The sequence below is a fragment of the Sarcophilus harrisii genome, chromosome 3 (genome assembly GCF_902635505.1).
Source record: "Sarcophilus harrisii chromosome 3, mSarHar1.11, whole genome shotgun sequence".
Taxonomy (NCBI): domain Eukaryota; kingdom Metazoa; phylum Chordata; class Mammalia; order Dasyuromorphia; family Dasyuridae; genus Sarcophilus; species Sarcophilus harrisii.
The window spans coordinates 231,724,049-231,741,270 of NC_045428.1; the positions used below are offsets into that span (position 1 = coordinate 231,724,049).

Consider the following 17,222-nt stretch of genomic DNA (forward strand, 5'->3'; position numbering starts at 1 on the left):
TGGTTCTGGAGTTAAATCCAGCCTCAGACACTTACTATCTGTGTGAACCTAGGCAAATCACATAGCCCCAATTACTTTTAAGGAAAAAAAAAAAGATGAGTTCAAAAGTGCATCAAAGACTATTCCATTTCCTGAATTAATAATTTCCTTTTATACTGACTACAATGAACTTGGCCTAATTATTTTCTCTATCCTCAGTTCTCAATTCTAGGCTACTAAAATTTTATGGGATAGATGACAGAACTTTTACTTTTAAGCACAAGATAAAGACTAGTTTTCCAGTATAAATTTTTTTTTTTGGCTGAGGCAATTGGAATTAAGTGACTTGTCCAGGGTCACACACAGCTAGGAAGTGTGAAGTGTCTGAGGTCAGATTTGAACTCAGGTCCTCCTGACTTGAGGGCTGATACTCTATCCATTGCACCAACTACCTGCCCCCAGAGAAAATTTTCAAAAAGATAATATGATACTTAGAATATAGAGGAAGATGGCCCTCCAAGATCATCTAGTCCAGGGATTCTTAATGTTTTGAAATCATAGACCTCTTTAGAACTCTCTTAAGGCCTGAATTTATAACTGAATTGCTGACTTTATAAAGAAAATGCTAAATTTAACTTAGCAATTATTGAAAATAAAGATGTAAACTTTTTTGATACAAATTTGTAGAACACCATGAAATCTATCCATGGGCCCTTTTGGCATGTGAAGAAGTAATGCCACCTGCATGAGGACTAAAGATTTTGAAAACTCCCTTCTTGCTATTGGCAACAATAAACTGTTTCTTTCTTTTCCAGGACATTGCATTAATGGATGACCACCAGAGGGAAGAATTCATTGGTAAAATTGGTATTTCATCAGAAGAAAATGACAACTCTGATGAAAGTGCAGACTCAGAGCCTCACAAGTATAGTTGCAAACGGTGCCAGGTAACAGAATTTTTATTTAAACTCACCCTTGTATTTACCTTGAATGGAAACTTTTCATTTAAATGCCAAAGATGATCAGAATAGATTGATTATCTGATATTTTGGTGGTAATAAAACATGAAAGATCTAATTTTCTCACAAACCAATATACACAAAAACCATTTTTCTCTTTAGCTAGGTCCTTGATGTGGCAAAATTGACACATAACTTTTTTTGGAGGCAACTTTGTTAAAATACTGAAATGAACTTTTGATCTTACTCAGTTCAAGAGGTCATTTCAGTGACATAGATGGCAACCCATCATACCTGCCCAACTTATGATTTTTTTCATGTTTTCCCAAAAGTTTTTCCTGTCATTTAGTGCCTTAATGACATCTTTTATTCCTCTTCTTCTTTGAAGTTTCTTGATGAAGCTTTTTCATATCCTTTATATATCTTACTTGTACTTTCTGTATAGTGACACTAATTTATAGTTCTCCAGATCTTGCTACCATAGAGCAACACTGGTTAAGTGTTAGTATTTAGCACAGATGGGCCTTTGCTTTCATGGGAAGTTTAGGGTTCTTCAAAGAACTTTATTATTCCCAAAAGCAATCCAACCTGCTGTTTTTCACTATGGCTTTCGTTCATTTTTCATCTGAAGATATAATGATAAAGAATAGATAAACATATCAATAGATAAATGGAAAAAAAAATAGATAAATGGACAAATATTTGAACAATGTAAGTGTTTATTCAGCACTTATTATGTGCCAGGCAGGATGCTATTCACTAGCAATCTCTGTCATTTCTCTCTGGGTTCTGTTGACTATTCAGACTTTTTCCTCTACTAGGACCCAAAAGCTTTCTTACCTGGAAAATCACTCTGCCTTACAACCTTCTCACTCTGAAGGTTCACTTTGCCCCTCCAACTCCTTTCTTTACTTAATTAGTTCTTCCCCAAACCTCCATTTTAAGAAAGTGTCCAGGCCAATTGTGTTCATTCCTTCATTCTTTTCTAGGCTTCACTTCTAGACTTATTTCTCTACCATGATCCTTCAGTGTTCTTACCATGGAAGAGCACTTTTCCCCAGAAAGATTCTTATTTTGATAGACTATTTTGACTCTATGGCTCTTTCATTTCGCTTGTCACTTCCTCCCAGAACCTCCATTTTAGGGAAAATGCCCTAGACAGCCATATTCAGTCTTTTCTGGATTCTGATCCTGACTCCTTTCTCCATCCCCCTCCTATCTACCTCCTTGCTTTTCAGTTTCCTTTTATGTGTTGTCTTCCCCCATTAGAAGATAATTCTCTTGAGGGATAATCTTTGTTTTTTTGCTTCTATTTTTATTCCCAGCCCTTGATAAAATGTCTGGTACATTGTTAGCATTTAATAAATGCTTGTTGACTTGACTATCCTCAAGAAGCATGTGGAAGTAGTGGAAGACAACATATAAAAGGAAGGTTTGGGGTGGGGGGTAAAGGGAGACAGGGAGGAGGAATGGTATAAATACAGCCATTTTTGGGAAATAGTTTGATAACCTAGTTTTGTAAAAGTTAAGGCAAATACTCCTTATCAAAGCCCCCTTCTCAGGTGAAGTGTCTAAGCATCCAGTGATGAGAGAGAGATGAATTTGATGGGCTGATTTGTGGGCAACATGGTAATGAGATGACCAGGAAATGTACTGGCTGTACCTAAGTATAAATACTTAAGTCTAAATTAGAGAACATATATCTAAATGCATGTTAAAATTTGAGCCACGTTGCAATTGAAAGATGCAATTGGGAGTCATCTTGTAGGCTGAAACCATTTGACCTATATAAGAGAAATTGTGTTTAAACATGTCTGGATCTTCAATTTAACACTTTTTTAATAAAAAGAGTCTATTTTCTGTACTTTAGGGTATAGGACATCAAAAGTTTTTCCTACTTTTTCTTTTATTTTCCTCTTCATTTATTATGGGTTCATTTCACAGCTTACATTTGGCAGAGGGAAAGAATACCTCAAGCACATCATGGAGGTTCACAAAGAGAAAGGCTATGGCTGTAGTATCTGTAACAGACGATTTGCACTTAAAGCGACTTACCATGCACATATGGTTATTCACCGGGAGAATCTGCCTGACCCCAATGTACAGAAGTAAGGACTTTTGTGACAAAATATTGCCTCCTGATGGTTGTTCTATAGTTTTGTTGGAATTGTAGTTGAGAGGAATGACTGTATTTCCATATTAATAAATATTTTATTTAGTAATTTGCAGGAACTCAACATTTTTCTCAAAGTATTGGTGACTAATGCACACATTTATTCACTTTATAATATATATAAAGGGTTCAGATATATAACAGTATAACATGATTTATATCCTTATTGTCATCTCCACTGTTATGCAGAAAACTATACTTCTTAAAACATGTCAGAAATGGATAAAGTTTAAATATGTACATGCTTACTGCATATTTGTGCTTATTTGAAGTTTGAAAAATTTACTTCTATATCTTGTTTATATTGTCTTCAATTAATAAAATTTCAGTTTTATTGTAGATTACTAAAATAATGGCTATATGTGAGCTCACTGTCCAATAGGTTTTTCCTCTTATTTCAGGTACATTCATCCATGTGAAATTTGTGGAAGGATCTTTAATAGCATAGGAAATTTGGAACGACATAAGCTCATACACACAGGTAGTATATTTGTTCCTATACCTTTAGGCTGCTTATTTCTAGTATTAACATGTTCCTTAACAGGATTATTATAATTCTATTGGGAAAATTGTTTATTAACCCACTGACAGCTATAAGGAAAACTAACGATACCTTTAAATAGCATTTTAAGGTTTGCAAAATTTCTAAGATCAGCTCTTTCAAGTGGGCAGTGTAAATAATCTTATTCCCATTTTGCAGAAGAGGAAGCTGAGACTGGCAGATTAAGTGATTTGGCAAATCTCTATGATACCTCTCTAAAATACCTTCCAGTAGTGAGTAGGGTTAAAGTTCTGGAAACTGAATCCCTTAGCTTAAAACCCTGTGCTGTTTTTTTCTAGATGTTGAAGAATTAACCCAGCATTTGTGGCCAAGACATTACTCTTTATTAATTGCATTTGCAATGGGAGAGACACTCAAACACAGACACAGTGTCTTAGTGTCACCAAGAAGCTCTGCTGTGTGTCTGGGCAAGACAAATTATTTTTATAATCTTGTGGAAACAAACTCAAATGAGGGAAGTACAAAGTTAGTAGGGTGAGGGGGGTAACAACTCTTAGGAACTTTATGAGAGTCAATTAGGCTTGGTGACCAACTAGAATTTTTTGTAATATTCTGAGGAAAGTAAAATATTAACATATAATTGATTACAGTAGTTTAAGCAAGTGGTTTTCCATTGTTTTAGCAATGGAGCAAGGTTTTTAATGGGAAGTTTCTAAAACTGGTAGATCTTTTGAGTAGTGTCCGGCTTCCCCAAAGCACAGCAAAATGAAATTCTCTTATTATCCCTCTTTTTTCTGCTTTTAGAGTATAAAATCATTATTTTGAAAATCAAAGATGAGCAATTCCATAAGTCTCAATGACAAGATGCACATAATTTTTTAGGGACAGATATTGCTAGTGTGTGCCTAGTAGAATCCACTAATGACATTCTTAAAGATTAGGATATGGATACAGGATATTGAAGGTATCTTCCATGATCACTCACTGGCTTTTTGAGAGACCCAGGCTAGTTACCCACTCAAGCAAGCAGTTCTTTTCATCACAACTATCTGTAAAGTTATCAGGGCAGGAAAAAGTATAAATACAGTATTGTTGTCCTCATAATGCAATAGAACTCCCTTTGCTCACCAGCTACTCACAGATTAGAAATTGGTCCAGTCCATGCTATATTTAAAATTCTTTTGACACATATTTAAATTTCATTTTCTCATTCTCAAAATAAATGCTTAGTCTCAGGACAATGGAAATGTTGGATCAATACTACCGTAGAGATTTCCTTCATATTTTGTAGTTGAATATCTCTGTCATTACTTGTGACGACTGCGCTAGCACCCAGGATACCCCAGAATCAGCCGGAGTCAGGATAAGCAAAAGTCCTCAGTCTTTAGATGCAGGATTGAACAGGATGGAAGCAGAATCTCCACAATTGCCTTCTCCCTCGTCTATGGCCAAAGTGTGACCCTGGCTAGTCTTACTCCATCCCCTAGTCCCTCCTACAATCCTCTGTATACACCAATCATTGAGCCAGCACAGGATAGTGGGAAGGACCATTTTCCAAGCATATGCCCATAGAGTATTGTCCATTTGGTAGTTAGCCTCAAGTGCTCAGCTGTCCTGACCTCAGTGCATTGACTCAATAGTTTCAGCTCTCTACAATTACTAATAATGTTTATCTCATGAGGGAAGTTATCAAATCTAGGATTTATGCTCTCAGAAATATTTCACTAATTGTTACAGTTCTTCTTTGTCAGGGTAGGCCAACACATATTGAACTTATGTATAATTGGTAAAATTGTCATAAACTCATATTCATTCTTATTCAAGACTCCTTCCTTTCCAAGGGCTAATTAATTATGTATATAGAACAGTGGGTGAGGTAGAGGAGGGGGAGTGTGCTAGCATTTAACCATAAAAAGAATAGTTAAAACTTTAATTTTTTCTCTTACTAGTTCTAGTTTTTCTCTGGCCATCTCTTTGTATTAGCTTAATTGCTGGGCTAAATTTTTTCCTCCTACAGTTTCTCAAGCACATTATTTCTCATTACTTTTCCCTCTCTTAAAATGTACAATTTTGTTTAAATTTAAAACATTCCTAGAATTGTCCTCAGTGTAAAACTATATATTGTTTAAAAATGAACAGGCTCAGGTTATTCAGGGTCTATCATCACTAAACCAATAAAACTTTTCATGAAGCAGGACTAGCTCCCCCATTTGTACAAAATCTATTTTCACAATACTTACACTAAGCAGTACAATAGAAGTGATAGTCATCTAGAATCAACTAAAGCCCTGTAACTTGGTTACCTTGAATAAAATCTACTTAACACAAATCAAACACTGCTGAATTTGTGTAGGGTCAAGGCTCACAATCTTCAATGACAATCATAAAAACCTTCCAAGTCATCTCATACTTTTACCTTAAAATAACCAGAAACAAAACAAGCTAAGAGTCAGAAAGAGTAACCAGTTTCCTCAGGAAATAAGGAAAGTTGGTTTATAAGAAGACTAAAATCATGATTGTAAATAAAGTGGTACACTAAAAAATTTGCTTTCAAATCTGAATAGATATTTTAAACATGTCTTATCTCATTACCTAGTTTTGTGGCTTGCTCATTAGTTTGAAATTTTGATTTTTTTTTAATTTAAATTTGATTTAATTTTTTAAAGGTGTAAAAAGTCATGCATGTGAGCAATGTGGTAAATCCTTTGCCAGAAAAGATATGCTTAAAGAACACATGAGAGTACATGATAACATCAGGGAATACTTATGTGCAGAATGTGGAAAAGGTAGGTATGTTATTCTATTTAATGTAATTCACTTACAGTGCATATAGGAAGTAAACCATGGTGCTAATTTAGTGAAGATGTGGCAAAGTACTTTTTTCACTGTCATCCCTTTCAACTTCAGTTAAAGTCATTTAACTTTGATCTTGACTGGAAGCAACTGTTAAAGAGTTGCAGAATTCTCCTTCTCCATAGCTAGCCAAAATGCCATTTGTAGTACTTGGACATAGTCTAAGAAACCAAGAAAAAAAACATTTCCTTAGGTAAGTAGAAATACATATAGCTGAGATTCAAGGACTTCTTATTTTGGGAAACACCTCTTTCATTTCCACTTCTCTATCTTTTCCTCCTAATAATAGTTAGAAATTTCTTCAAAGACTTTTGTTCCCTTTGTTGGTAGAGAGTGCCACAGCTCAGCCTAAAAGTCACTAAAATTGTCCCTGAAATAAAACCTTGACTTATAGTCATTCTTGGTAAAGAAATCTATTCAACTCATATTAATTCAAACTCTACCACTTTAGTTCCATAATTCTTACAAGTGTTAGGCTAAAATTAATCTTTTCGCCAGCATTGAGAAAGGTTGATCAGGTAAGGAACTGAGAGTACCATGCCATGCAATTATTAGTGTTATAAATAGGACAAATATTTATCTACTTGGGAAAAAAAGAGCCAAATCATTCTTTAAGTCATGTTAGGAGCACACTCTATGATAATGATGGCTTGTAATATGCAATGATTATGCTACTCTTTTGAAAAAAAGGAAAGCTATTACTCAAAGGCAGTATTCTTCAACTAATAACCAGAGACTAGTACTCCTTATGGCAGCGGTCTGTAGGCTTGTCCTTTTCTTTGTGGGTACTGATTTAGTTTATCTGTAGCCCACAAATGCCAGAAGTAGTGATATGGTATTTCTTTCTTTTAAACTAGTCTACAATTCAGACTTTTATGAATTCAAATTATTGAGGCTACATTTACATTGTGTAAATATATATTTAAAATCTACCTGATCATCTCTGTGAGTTTAAAATAATTTTAAAAGGTAGATTTAAAGTTTAGTATTAAAATATGCATAATGGAATTTTCTTGAATTTCTTGAATTAAGCAACCTCATTGCTTTTTAATGCTACTTCCTTTTAAAATTAATATTAGACTTTGTTTTCTTGAAAATACAAATAAAATTATTCAAAACTTTTAAAGCTACTTTTATTAATGCTTAACCTAATGTCAGATAATTTAAATATATAACCCCTGTGTTAAAATGTAGGTCTTTGATGATACAAAGTTGATAACTTCTAAGCTCAGTACAACATTTGATAAATCTGAATTATATCACAGACTACGTATTCTGAGAAGTTAGGTGTGACAAGTTTGAGTGTTGGCTGATAAAAGAATTTATTCTTGCTACCAATCCTCCATGTACAGTTCCAAGGGTCAAGACTTCGACATTATATGCTTCTCTACTTCTTTTTTCCTCATAGGCATGAAAACTAAACATGCTCTTCGTCACCATATGAAACTTCATAAAGGTATCAAGGAATATGAATGCAAGGAGTGCCACAGGAAATTTGCTCAAAAGGTCAATATGTTGAAGCACTACAAAAGACATACAGGTCAGTGAGCAGCTAGAAGGTGACCAACTTATTTTCTGTCTTTTCATCTAGATAACCTAATTGTTGCTCAGCTAATGGCCAGATGAATGGACTATAGGAATTCTTGAAGTTCCTCCCATCTCACTGCATGGCAAGGCAAATAATATAGTAACTGAAAGCAATGTAAAACTCTTACATACTTGTTTTCTATGCTGAACATTATGAAAAACACATGTAACAAAACAAGTCCACACTAGAGATATTATTTAATTGATCAAAATTCTTGACTAAAACTATTTTTATACCTTTAATTCTATACGTGTTAACTTTCAAAATAATTGCCTGAAGATATAGATCATAAAAGCAAAATCCATTTTACTTATCTTTATTATACTGAACCAAAATCAGTATTTTTAGCATTCATTTAACAGGAATTTATAATAAATCTTTTTTGTGATATTTTATTGAACACTTAAATTACTTCACCAAAAACAATCCACCATCCATGATATCTTTTTATTTAAAAAAAAAGCAAAAATTAATATATTGATTACAGTCTGTCAAATATATAACTTTCCCTTTTTGTAATTATTTCAAAAAGGTAGACAAAAATGAAAAATGTATTTAAACTTTAATTATTTGGAACCAATATAATTATATTTGACCTGTTTTATTATCTTTTAGTGTTGCTGGCAATTACCTTACCATAGATAAAGTGTGGGCTATTCTTTTGAATCTTCATACCTCAGTAGTTCAGACAAGTCTTTCTATTTTTCCCTGAATCACTCATATTCATTATTCTTTTATTTTGGGATGAACCTATGATTTTATTGGTGAAAAGCACTCCCATTGAAGAAATTATTTATCAGTAAACTTTTGTACATACAATTTTGAGGTCAAATGACTTCCCAAGGTTAAAATCATGAAGTCAGTAAATAATAATATATGTCAATAAGCAATATTTTATAAGCCATAAGTTAAACATCTCTTATGTTAGTCAATGTGTTAAGCACCAGGGATATGAACAAAAGCAAAAGCTATTGTATCAGCTCTTTAGTGGCTCACAGGAGACAAAATCGAAACAAATATGCAAAAACTACTTACAGAATTTTTTTTCTTTTTTCTTTTTTTTTAAACATACATTGCTTTATGAATCATGTTGGGAGAAAAAAATCAGAGCAGAGCAAAAGGAAAAAACCAGGGGAGAGATTAAAAAACAAACTAAAAAGAAATGAACCTAGCATATGTTGATTTATATTCAGTCTATATCAGACTGATTGCTGTCTTGGGGAAGAGAAAAATTTGGAATTGCAAATCATTCAAAAACAAACATTGAATCTTTACAAGTAATTGAAAAAATATATATTATATCAAATGCAAAAAAAATAGCATAAGAATAATAATTATTTAACATTTACATAGCATTTACTGTGTGCCAGACATTGTGCCAAACACTTTACAAATATTATCTCATTTGTTCCTTGAAACAACCCCCTGCGGGTAGGTGCTATTTATTATCCCCATTTTACAGATGAAGACATTGAAGCAAACAGAGGTTAAGCAATTTGCCCAAGGTTGTAAATGTAGTCAAGTCAGTATCTGAAGCCAGATTTGAACTCTGAACTTCCTGACTCCAGATTTCTGTTCCCATCATCAGCTGCCTGGAAGACGATTAGAAAGGGAGTGGGAGTGTGTGGAATAGGGACAGTTTATGAAGGACTTTGAATACTAAATAGAGGATTTTGTATTTTATAGGAAGCTGATAGGGAGCCCTAGCAGTTTATTAAGTAGAGGAAAGGAGGAAGCCAATTTGGTGAGAAATGCATTTTAGGACAATTACTTTAACCATTTAGATGGATTGGAGTCTCGGGAACCTTGCACTAGGCAGACCAATGAGCAGATAGATTATTGAAATAGTCCAAACATAAGGAGAAGAGGACATGTCCTGGGATAGTGGCAAGATAAAAAAAAAAAAATGGGTATATTCTAGAAATATTTTAAACATGAAAGTGACAGGCCCTCGCAACAAATTAAATGGAGAGAAGAATGGGGTGAAAGATAGTAAAAATGTTTTCTTCAATGGTTACAGGTAGGTTAGGATGGGGAAAAAATTTAAAAGAAAAGATGAGTTCATTTTTGGATATGTTGAGTTTAAGATGTCTATTGGACATCCAGTTTGAGATATCTGAAAGGCAGCTGGAAATGCATGGCTAGAAATCATCAGAGATGCTGAGGCTGGATAAGATAAATAAATTTGAAAATCATTAGTATAAACATGATCATTAATCCATGATAGCTGACAAGATTACCAAAAGAATTAGTATAGAGAGGGAAGAAAAGGACAGAACCCTGTGGAACATCCGTGACTGATGAAAATGACCTATTTGAAAATCCATTAAAGGAGACTGAGAAGGAATAGTCAGATAGGTAGAGATATGGACTTGAATATAGTTCTTCCACTCTAAAGCTAGCTCTAGCCACTACATTATGATGCCTCAGTATTCTTTATTGTACAGTAATATTTCATTAAATTAATATTCCCTAATTTGTTGTACCATTTCCCTTTTATTGGATACATAATTTTAAGGGCTTTTTTTCCCCCCCTATTATGTATGGTGCTGCTATGAGTATTTTGGAGCACTTATATACTTTAGAAAGATTTTCAACAATATTCAGAAACAAAAACCTCTTTTTTGTTTAATTAATCATTTAATTTAATTTATTTAATTAATCATTTCATTACTCAGAAATCTTGGCTAATTAACAACTTTGTTAATCATATCAATACTTAGGAGAAAATAACTGCTTCTATATTGTTGGCTATGTTGTTTCCTCCTGTGAGAGTGATTGCCTCCTTCATGAGGCAATTGTTCTTAGTGACCTATTTATGTAAATTAAAATGTTGGATCTTCTAATTGCAACAGTTTTTCTTTGTTTAGAATTACACTGAAAAATGTTCTAGCAAACAACAATTTTTAACAAGTTTCAACAAGTCAAAGAACTGGAAAAGACCCCTTAAATCCAACTTTCTTATTATGCAAATGAAAAAACAGGCCTAGAGAAGACAAATCTTCTAAAGTCATGAACTAATTAATAACAGTGTGCAAGAAACCCTCAAGATTTCACAATGAAACACAGGTATACATTTCTGTCCACATCTGCACCCATTCTTTAGGTAGGCCTTTTAAAAATAAGTCCTTCCTGACACATCTTTGATCTTATTTGGAAAGTGAAATCTGCCCTAGCATGTTTTGCATTTACTAATAATCCAAATTCCAATGCAAACCTTTCTTTTTATAGAATTATTATAGATGACTAATCAAGTAATTTGAATTATTGATTAGAAATAGAAATTTTTCAAATGTAAAACAAAAGTTATTTTTTACCTTCCCAAGTCAAATGGATGCCATAGCACAAAATTTTACTTCATTACATTTCTGACAGTTTAAAATTTAGGCTGATTAATCCAAGTAATCTGCATGCCTACAACTTTCTTTGGATGTGATAGCCATTTGGGCTCCTTCTCTAGGAAATTAGCTATGTTTTCTCATCTTTCATGACATAGTAAATATAAGAAGTTGATAAAGTAGATGTTCTAATATATCAATTCTTCCCTAGGGGTCAGCTTATAGTTATTAAAGTAACCATAGGGGCCAGAGCCCCTATAGGGAAACAGGAGAATAGAAAGAAATATCTGGGTTTGTCTTAATTTAATAAATACATATACTTCTAAGCCCAGTATAGGCAAGGCTAATGTCCATCAGCATTCATTTGTTCTAGAATTACTACATTTAACCAAGTAGGTGGAAATAAGCTATCAAACAAGCAACCACTATTGAAAAAATCAAGATAAAATAAAAATAAAAGTACAAAATGGTCCTTGTACTTCTGCAGTAATGGTGTCAGAATGTTGAAAAAGGAACCAGCTTATCTCAAGACGATAGTCTTACTGGTTAGCATATGCTCACCTCATCATATTCTCCCCATCCCAATAATTTTAAATATATTGAAGTTAAGAGAAATATATGAGTTAAGAGAAGCTAGAGGAAAGGAAGCAAAAGTCCTGATTGTAGCTGACATTCCCAAGGAGTTTAGATGTGAAAGGGAGACTAGACACCAAGGATAGTTAAAATTTGAATAAAATTTTAGAAGTATTAGATACATCTCTGAAAGTTATTGGATAGGAATCAAAATAAGTCTACATATTTCTCGCATGTACATGGCATCTTTACCAAAAAAAACCATAAAAAGCATTAAAATTCATGAATGTAAGGAAGAATATTCATCATATTCATTATTAACCCATGCAATAAAAGATATAATCTATTAGGGGCATTTATAGAAAAGAATTCAAACTTAAATATTAAGATTGAATACTTTTATCAACAAAGAACAGATTACTTTCATTAGATATGTAACTAAAAACAAAAACAAAAATAAAGAAAAAATAGAAAATACCTTCACATGTACAAATAAAAGAAGCTAGTTTTTTAAAAAGCTAATAAAAGACAAACTTTTAACTAATATTCCTCAAAAAAAAAGATGAAAACCCAGTTTCTACTATTAAAAAAAGAATTTGAAGCAGCTAGGTGGTATAGTGAATAGAGCACCAGCCCTAAAGTCAGGAGGACCTGAGTTCAAATTTGATCTCAGACACTTAGTACTTCCTAGCTGTGTGACCTGGGCAAGTCATTTAACCTCAATTGCCTTAGGGGACAGGGGGAGAAGAATTTGCAACTGATGAAGAAATAGAATGATTAGAAATTATTTTGACTAATTATGTGACTACAGAGCTGCTAAGTCAACAAATTGATGACTTTTCAAAAAATAGTGGAATAAGAAATAGAGTTTAGATAATCCAGTCACAGAAAAGGAATTTCATAAGTCATCAAAAGAAGGGGTAAAAAAGAAGGGGATTTTTAAGTAGATTCTATCAAATATATTTTTTAAAATTATTTTAGTGTTACACAAGTTGTTTGCAAAACAACTATCTCTCTCTCTCTCTCTCTCTCTCTCTCTCTCTCTCTTTTTGGCTGAGGCAATTGGGGTTGAGTGACTTGCCCAGAGTCACACAGCTAGAAAGTGTTAAGTGTCTGAGACCAGATTTGAACTCAGGTCCTCCTGACTTCAGGGCTGATGCTCTATCCACTGGACCACCTAGATCCCCCTAAAATTCTCGCTTTTTGCATGATGGTTTACCTGAAGGATCCTAAAGAGTCAAATAAAATATTAAAAGGAAAAGTTCAGTAAAGAAGCAGGATATAAAAATATACTCAAACCATCTGTCTTTTTGTATATTGCCAACAAAACCGAACAAGGAGAGATTAAAGAAATTACATTCAAAATAATTATTTAATGTGCACACTATATCTATCAATTCAGTACCAAGACAACTGTGGGATTCATGTGATTGTGGCTATAAAACATTCTTTTCAGAAGTAAAGACGTACATAAATATTTTGACAGATAGGAAATGTTTATAGTTTGTTATTTGTTGTTCAGTCATTTTTTTAGTTGTTTCTGACTCTTTCTAACATTATTTTGGGATTAGTTATCTTGGCAGAAATACTGAAGTGGCTTGCTGTTTTCTTCTCCAATTCATTTTATAGTTGAAGAAACTGAGAAAAATTAAATTAATAGCCCAGAGTCACAGAGATAGCAAGTATCTGAAACCAGGTGAATTCTAGAAAATGAGTTTTCCTGACTTCAGGCTCGACATTCTTATCTGCCTAGCTATCCTATTTGTCAAAATAATAAAAAAATAAGTAACAAATTCAATTTACAAAATCAGTACTATGTCATAAACTATAAGTAAAGCAAAAAGTTTACTTTATAGAACTGCAAAATAATAATTCATCTGAATGAATAAAAAGATGAAATATCTTACAGGAAATAATGAAAAAGTGGGTAGAAAGTGAGCCAAGAAAAAGCATTCCAAAATAAAAGAGTAAATCATTTAATAAGTTATTACTGGTTAAAAAATTTAAAAATATGGTCAGCAAAATAAATTAAGTAAACAAGATCCTGAAGCAACTGAAGATAAGTGTAGTTTTAAGTGAAGATTGAATAGTCTTTGAATAATCTAAGATATATCACTAGATTAAGGATTTCATTTGAAGAGAAGCACTTAAGGAATATTCATTCAATTCTTTGAGAGAAATTGGGCCTACACAAAATCCCATAAACTTCTAATTCCCTCCCTCTAAAAGTAGGTAGTTGTTAACTATTTTGTATTTATTCCCTTTATAGTTATTCTGTATGTACTTATATATCTCCTTTGTGAGATATATACATATATATATATATATATATAGTTTATCTTTGTGAGATATATATATATCTATATATATATCTCACAAAGATAAACTCTTTGTGAGCAGGAATTATTTCTTTTGCTTTAGTTGTATCCTTTGTACCTTACATAGTACCTGACATATACTGCTTCCTTAAAGAATGCTTGTTTGATCTCATACCATATGCCACAATAAACATTAAATGAATGTCATATCTTTTAAAAATTAGAAGAAAACGGAAATGGATCCCTTTTACAACTATGAACACAGATTGGGTTTTAAATGCTCAATAGTGATTATATAAAATTGAAAAGGTTTTGCATAAAAAATGTCAATGCAATTAGAAGGAAAAATAGTCAATAAAATTTTTTTGCATCGAATATAAGTAGAAGTCAAATTTATAAGGAATACGAGCCATTTCACAGTAGATAAGTGATTAAAGGACATGAATAGGCAATTTTCAAAAGAAAAGATGCAAGCCATCAATAAATAACATATAAAAATGCTTCAAATCAGTAATTTTAAAAAATGAGTTAGTCCTACTTCAAAGTTCCACCTCATGCCCTTCATAGTAGCAAAGGCAACAAAAAGAGAAAATAATTATTGACAGGAGTTGTGAGAGAGACATTATTTTACTGTTGGGGGTTATGATCTAAATATACTGAAAAAAAAAGAAAGAAAAAAAAAGAAAAAGAAAAAAAATAAATATACTGAAAAGCATTTCAGACCTATAACCCCAAAGTTAGTACCTTTCACCCAAATTGGCATTATTGGATATATGCTCTAAACAGATCAAAGATAATTTTATGGGAAAGGGCTCATGTATATAAAACAATATTTATAACAACACATTTTCTTGTATGAAAAAAACTGGAAACAAAGTAGATATCCATCAGTTGGGGAATGGCTGAACAATTTATGATATATGAATGTGATGGAATATAATTAAGTCATAAGAAATTTATAAAAGAGACAAATTCAGAGAAACTAGGAAAAGTTTATGAACTAACATAGAACAAAGTGAGCAGAACCAGGAGAACAGTATTGGCAACAAAGGATTTGAAAACTCCAAAGAATGGATTGATCAATCATGATCTCAGAAGGCTTCTGATGAAAGTTGCTTCCTACATCTTGATGATAGGAAATATAGATTATAAGTTCATAATAAGACATACATATTAAAACATGACCAGTGTGATGCTAATTTATTCCATTTGACTACAAGAACTTTTATTTAATTTGAATGGAGGTCAGCAATTTTGAATGTTAGTGATAGTCATAAAAAAAATGCAAAAGGGCATTAATGAAATATTTTTAAAATATACAGAGGACACTTAAACTGGGTAGTACAGATAATACTTTGTTTATACTTCAAAAAAATTAAGCTTCAATAATTTCATGTAATCCTCTTTTTCTGTCATTTGCATGTGTAAATGTTCAGGTCTGTTAATGATGAATAAGTTCATACTAAGTGAGTTCATTGAAAAGGTGGTGAGAAAAAGTGAAGATGGAAGGTAATCATGATATTGCATGGTTTAGAAAGAAGATTTAAGAAGACAGATTACATAGAATTCTGCCTTTATGTCATAAGTACTTTTATTAAAGAAAAAAATTGCTAGGTGCTTGACAGTTATTATTATAACTCAAAGAATAAAATAGGTTATATTTTTGCAAACAGATAAAGATTTGTTGATGTTAGAATTATCCCAATCAGCAGTTTACATTAGTCAGACCATTAATTTACCAGAGTTAGATTAGAGGAGTAAAAGGAAGAAAGAGTAGCAGCAAGAAAAATAGCATATAATTTAAACATATTAGCAACAAACTATTTTTAAAAAGTAATGAACAATCAAAAGTAAGACATAGCAACATGATAACAACACTAACTGTAACAATTTTGTACAGAAATTTGACCAACATAAATCAGTTGCCACAAGGAATCCAAAAGTGCCCAGAAAGCATCCTAGAAAACATCTGACTTTGTTGACAAATGGTAAGAGATGGCTACCAAAGGCAACACCAGGTTAGAATATAAACTCATTTCTAAATTCTTCTGAAGAATGATGGATGATAATGAGCAATATCATTTTATAAAGCAGATAGAAACAGTAAAAATCATTAAAAAAAAAAAAAAAACCTAGCAAAATAGTCAAATGTGCAGTCATCCCAAAAAGTATTTAAAGATTAAAATGAAGGGACACAAAAAGGAAACTGGAAGGAAATTTAAATACTCTTTTTAATTTTCCTCCATTAAAAACCATAGAATCTCTACAGTAAGATCCTAATATCCTAAATGCTTATGTACAAGGTAGGAATCATATTAAAGAAAATAAAGAGATGTGGAAAACAGCTGGATTGGATCAGGCATATATAGGAGAGAGAAAATAATGGTAATAATATTATGAGACCATTGAGACATTCATATACAAGTGATTTCTAAGAAGCACAGATGCTAAAAGCATGAAAAACATCTCAGGTCTTGACCTTATTGATTCCCCCCCCCAAAAAAAAAAAAAAAGTCAATTCAGAGAATTTCAGTGCCTCCCAATCTTTATAACTGCTCTCCCAATCAATATAAATATCCTTATGTAAACCCACTAATATATAAATCAGGAACAATTCTGGATAAGGAAAGAAAGGGAGGGACAGCTAGGTGGCACACTGAATAAAGTACCAGCTCTGAAGTCAGAGGACCCGAATTCAAATCTGGTTCAGACACTTAACACTTCCTAGCTGTGTGACCCTGGGCAAGTCACTTAACCCCAACTGCCTTAGCAAAAAAAAAAAAAAAAAGGAAAAGGGAAAAAGCAGGCTTTCACAAGTGATATTCAGAATTAACTGAAATTGTTGAGAATATTAAGATACTAGTATTATTTTCATTTAATTAATTAAAAAAAGATGGTTTTATGAATCAAAACACTATAAAGTTTTTTTTTTTAACAAT

The 17,222-nt window shown here is 32.5% G+C and overlaps 1 protein-coding gene across 3 annotated transcripts in view; it reads left to right on the forward strand.

Moving 5' to 3' along the window:
• The window catches only part of PRDM15 (PR/SET domain 15), a 149,034-nt gene that overhangs the window by 112,524 nt on the left and 19,288 nt on the right, over positions 1 to 17,222 (forward strand). For all 3 annotated transcript variants that reach the window (XM_031959188.1, XM_031959186.1, XM_031959187.1), the window contains 5 exons: positions 795 to 926; positions 2,883 to 3,046; positions 3,513 to 3,592; positions 6,280 to 6,399; positions 7,875 to 8,006. In XM_031959188.1, coding sequence (XP_031815048.1) covers positions 795 to 926; positions 2,883 to 3,046; positions 3,513 to 3,592; positions 6,280 to 6,399; positions 7,875 to 8,006 — 628 coding nt within the window. The remainder of the gene's footprint in view (positions 1 to 794; positions 927 to 2,882; positions 3,047 to 3,512; positions 3,593 to 6,279; positions 6,400 to 7,874; positions 8,007 to 17,222) is intronic.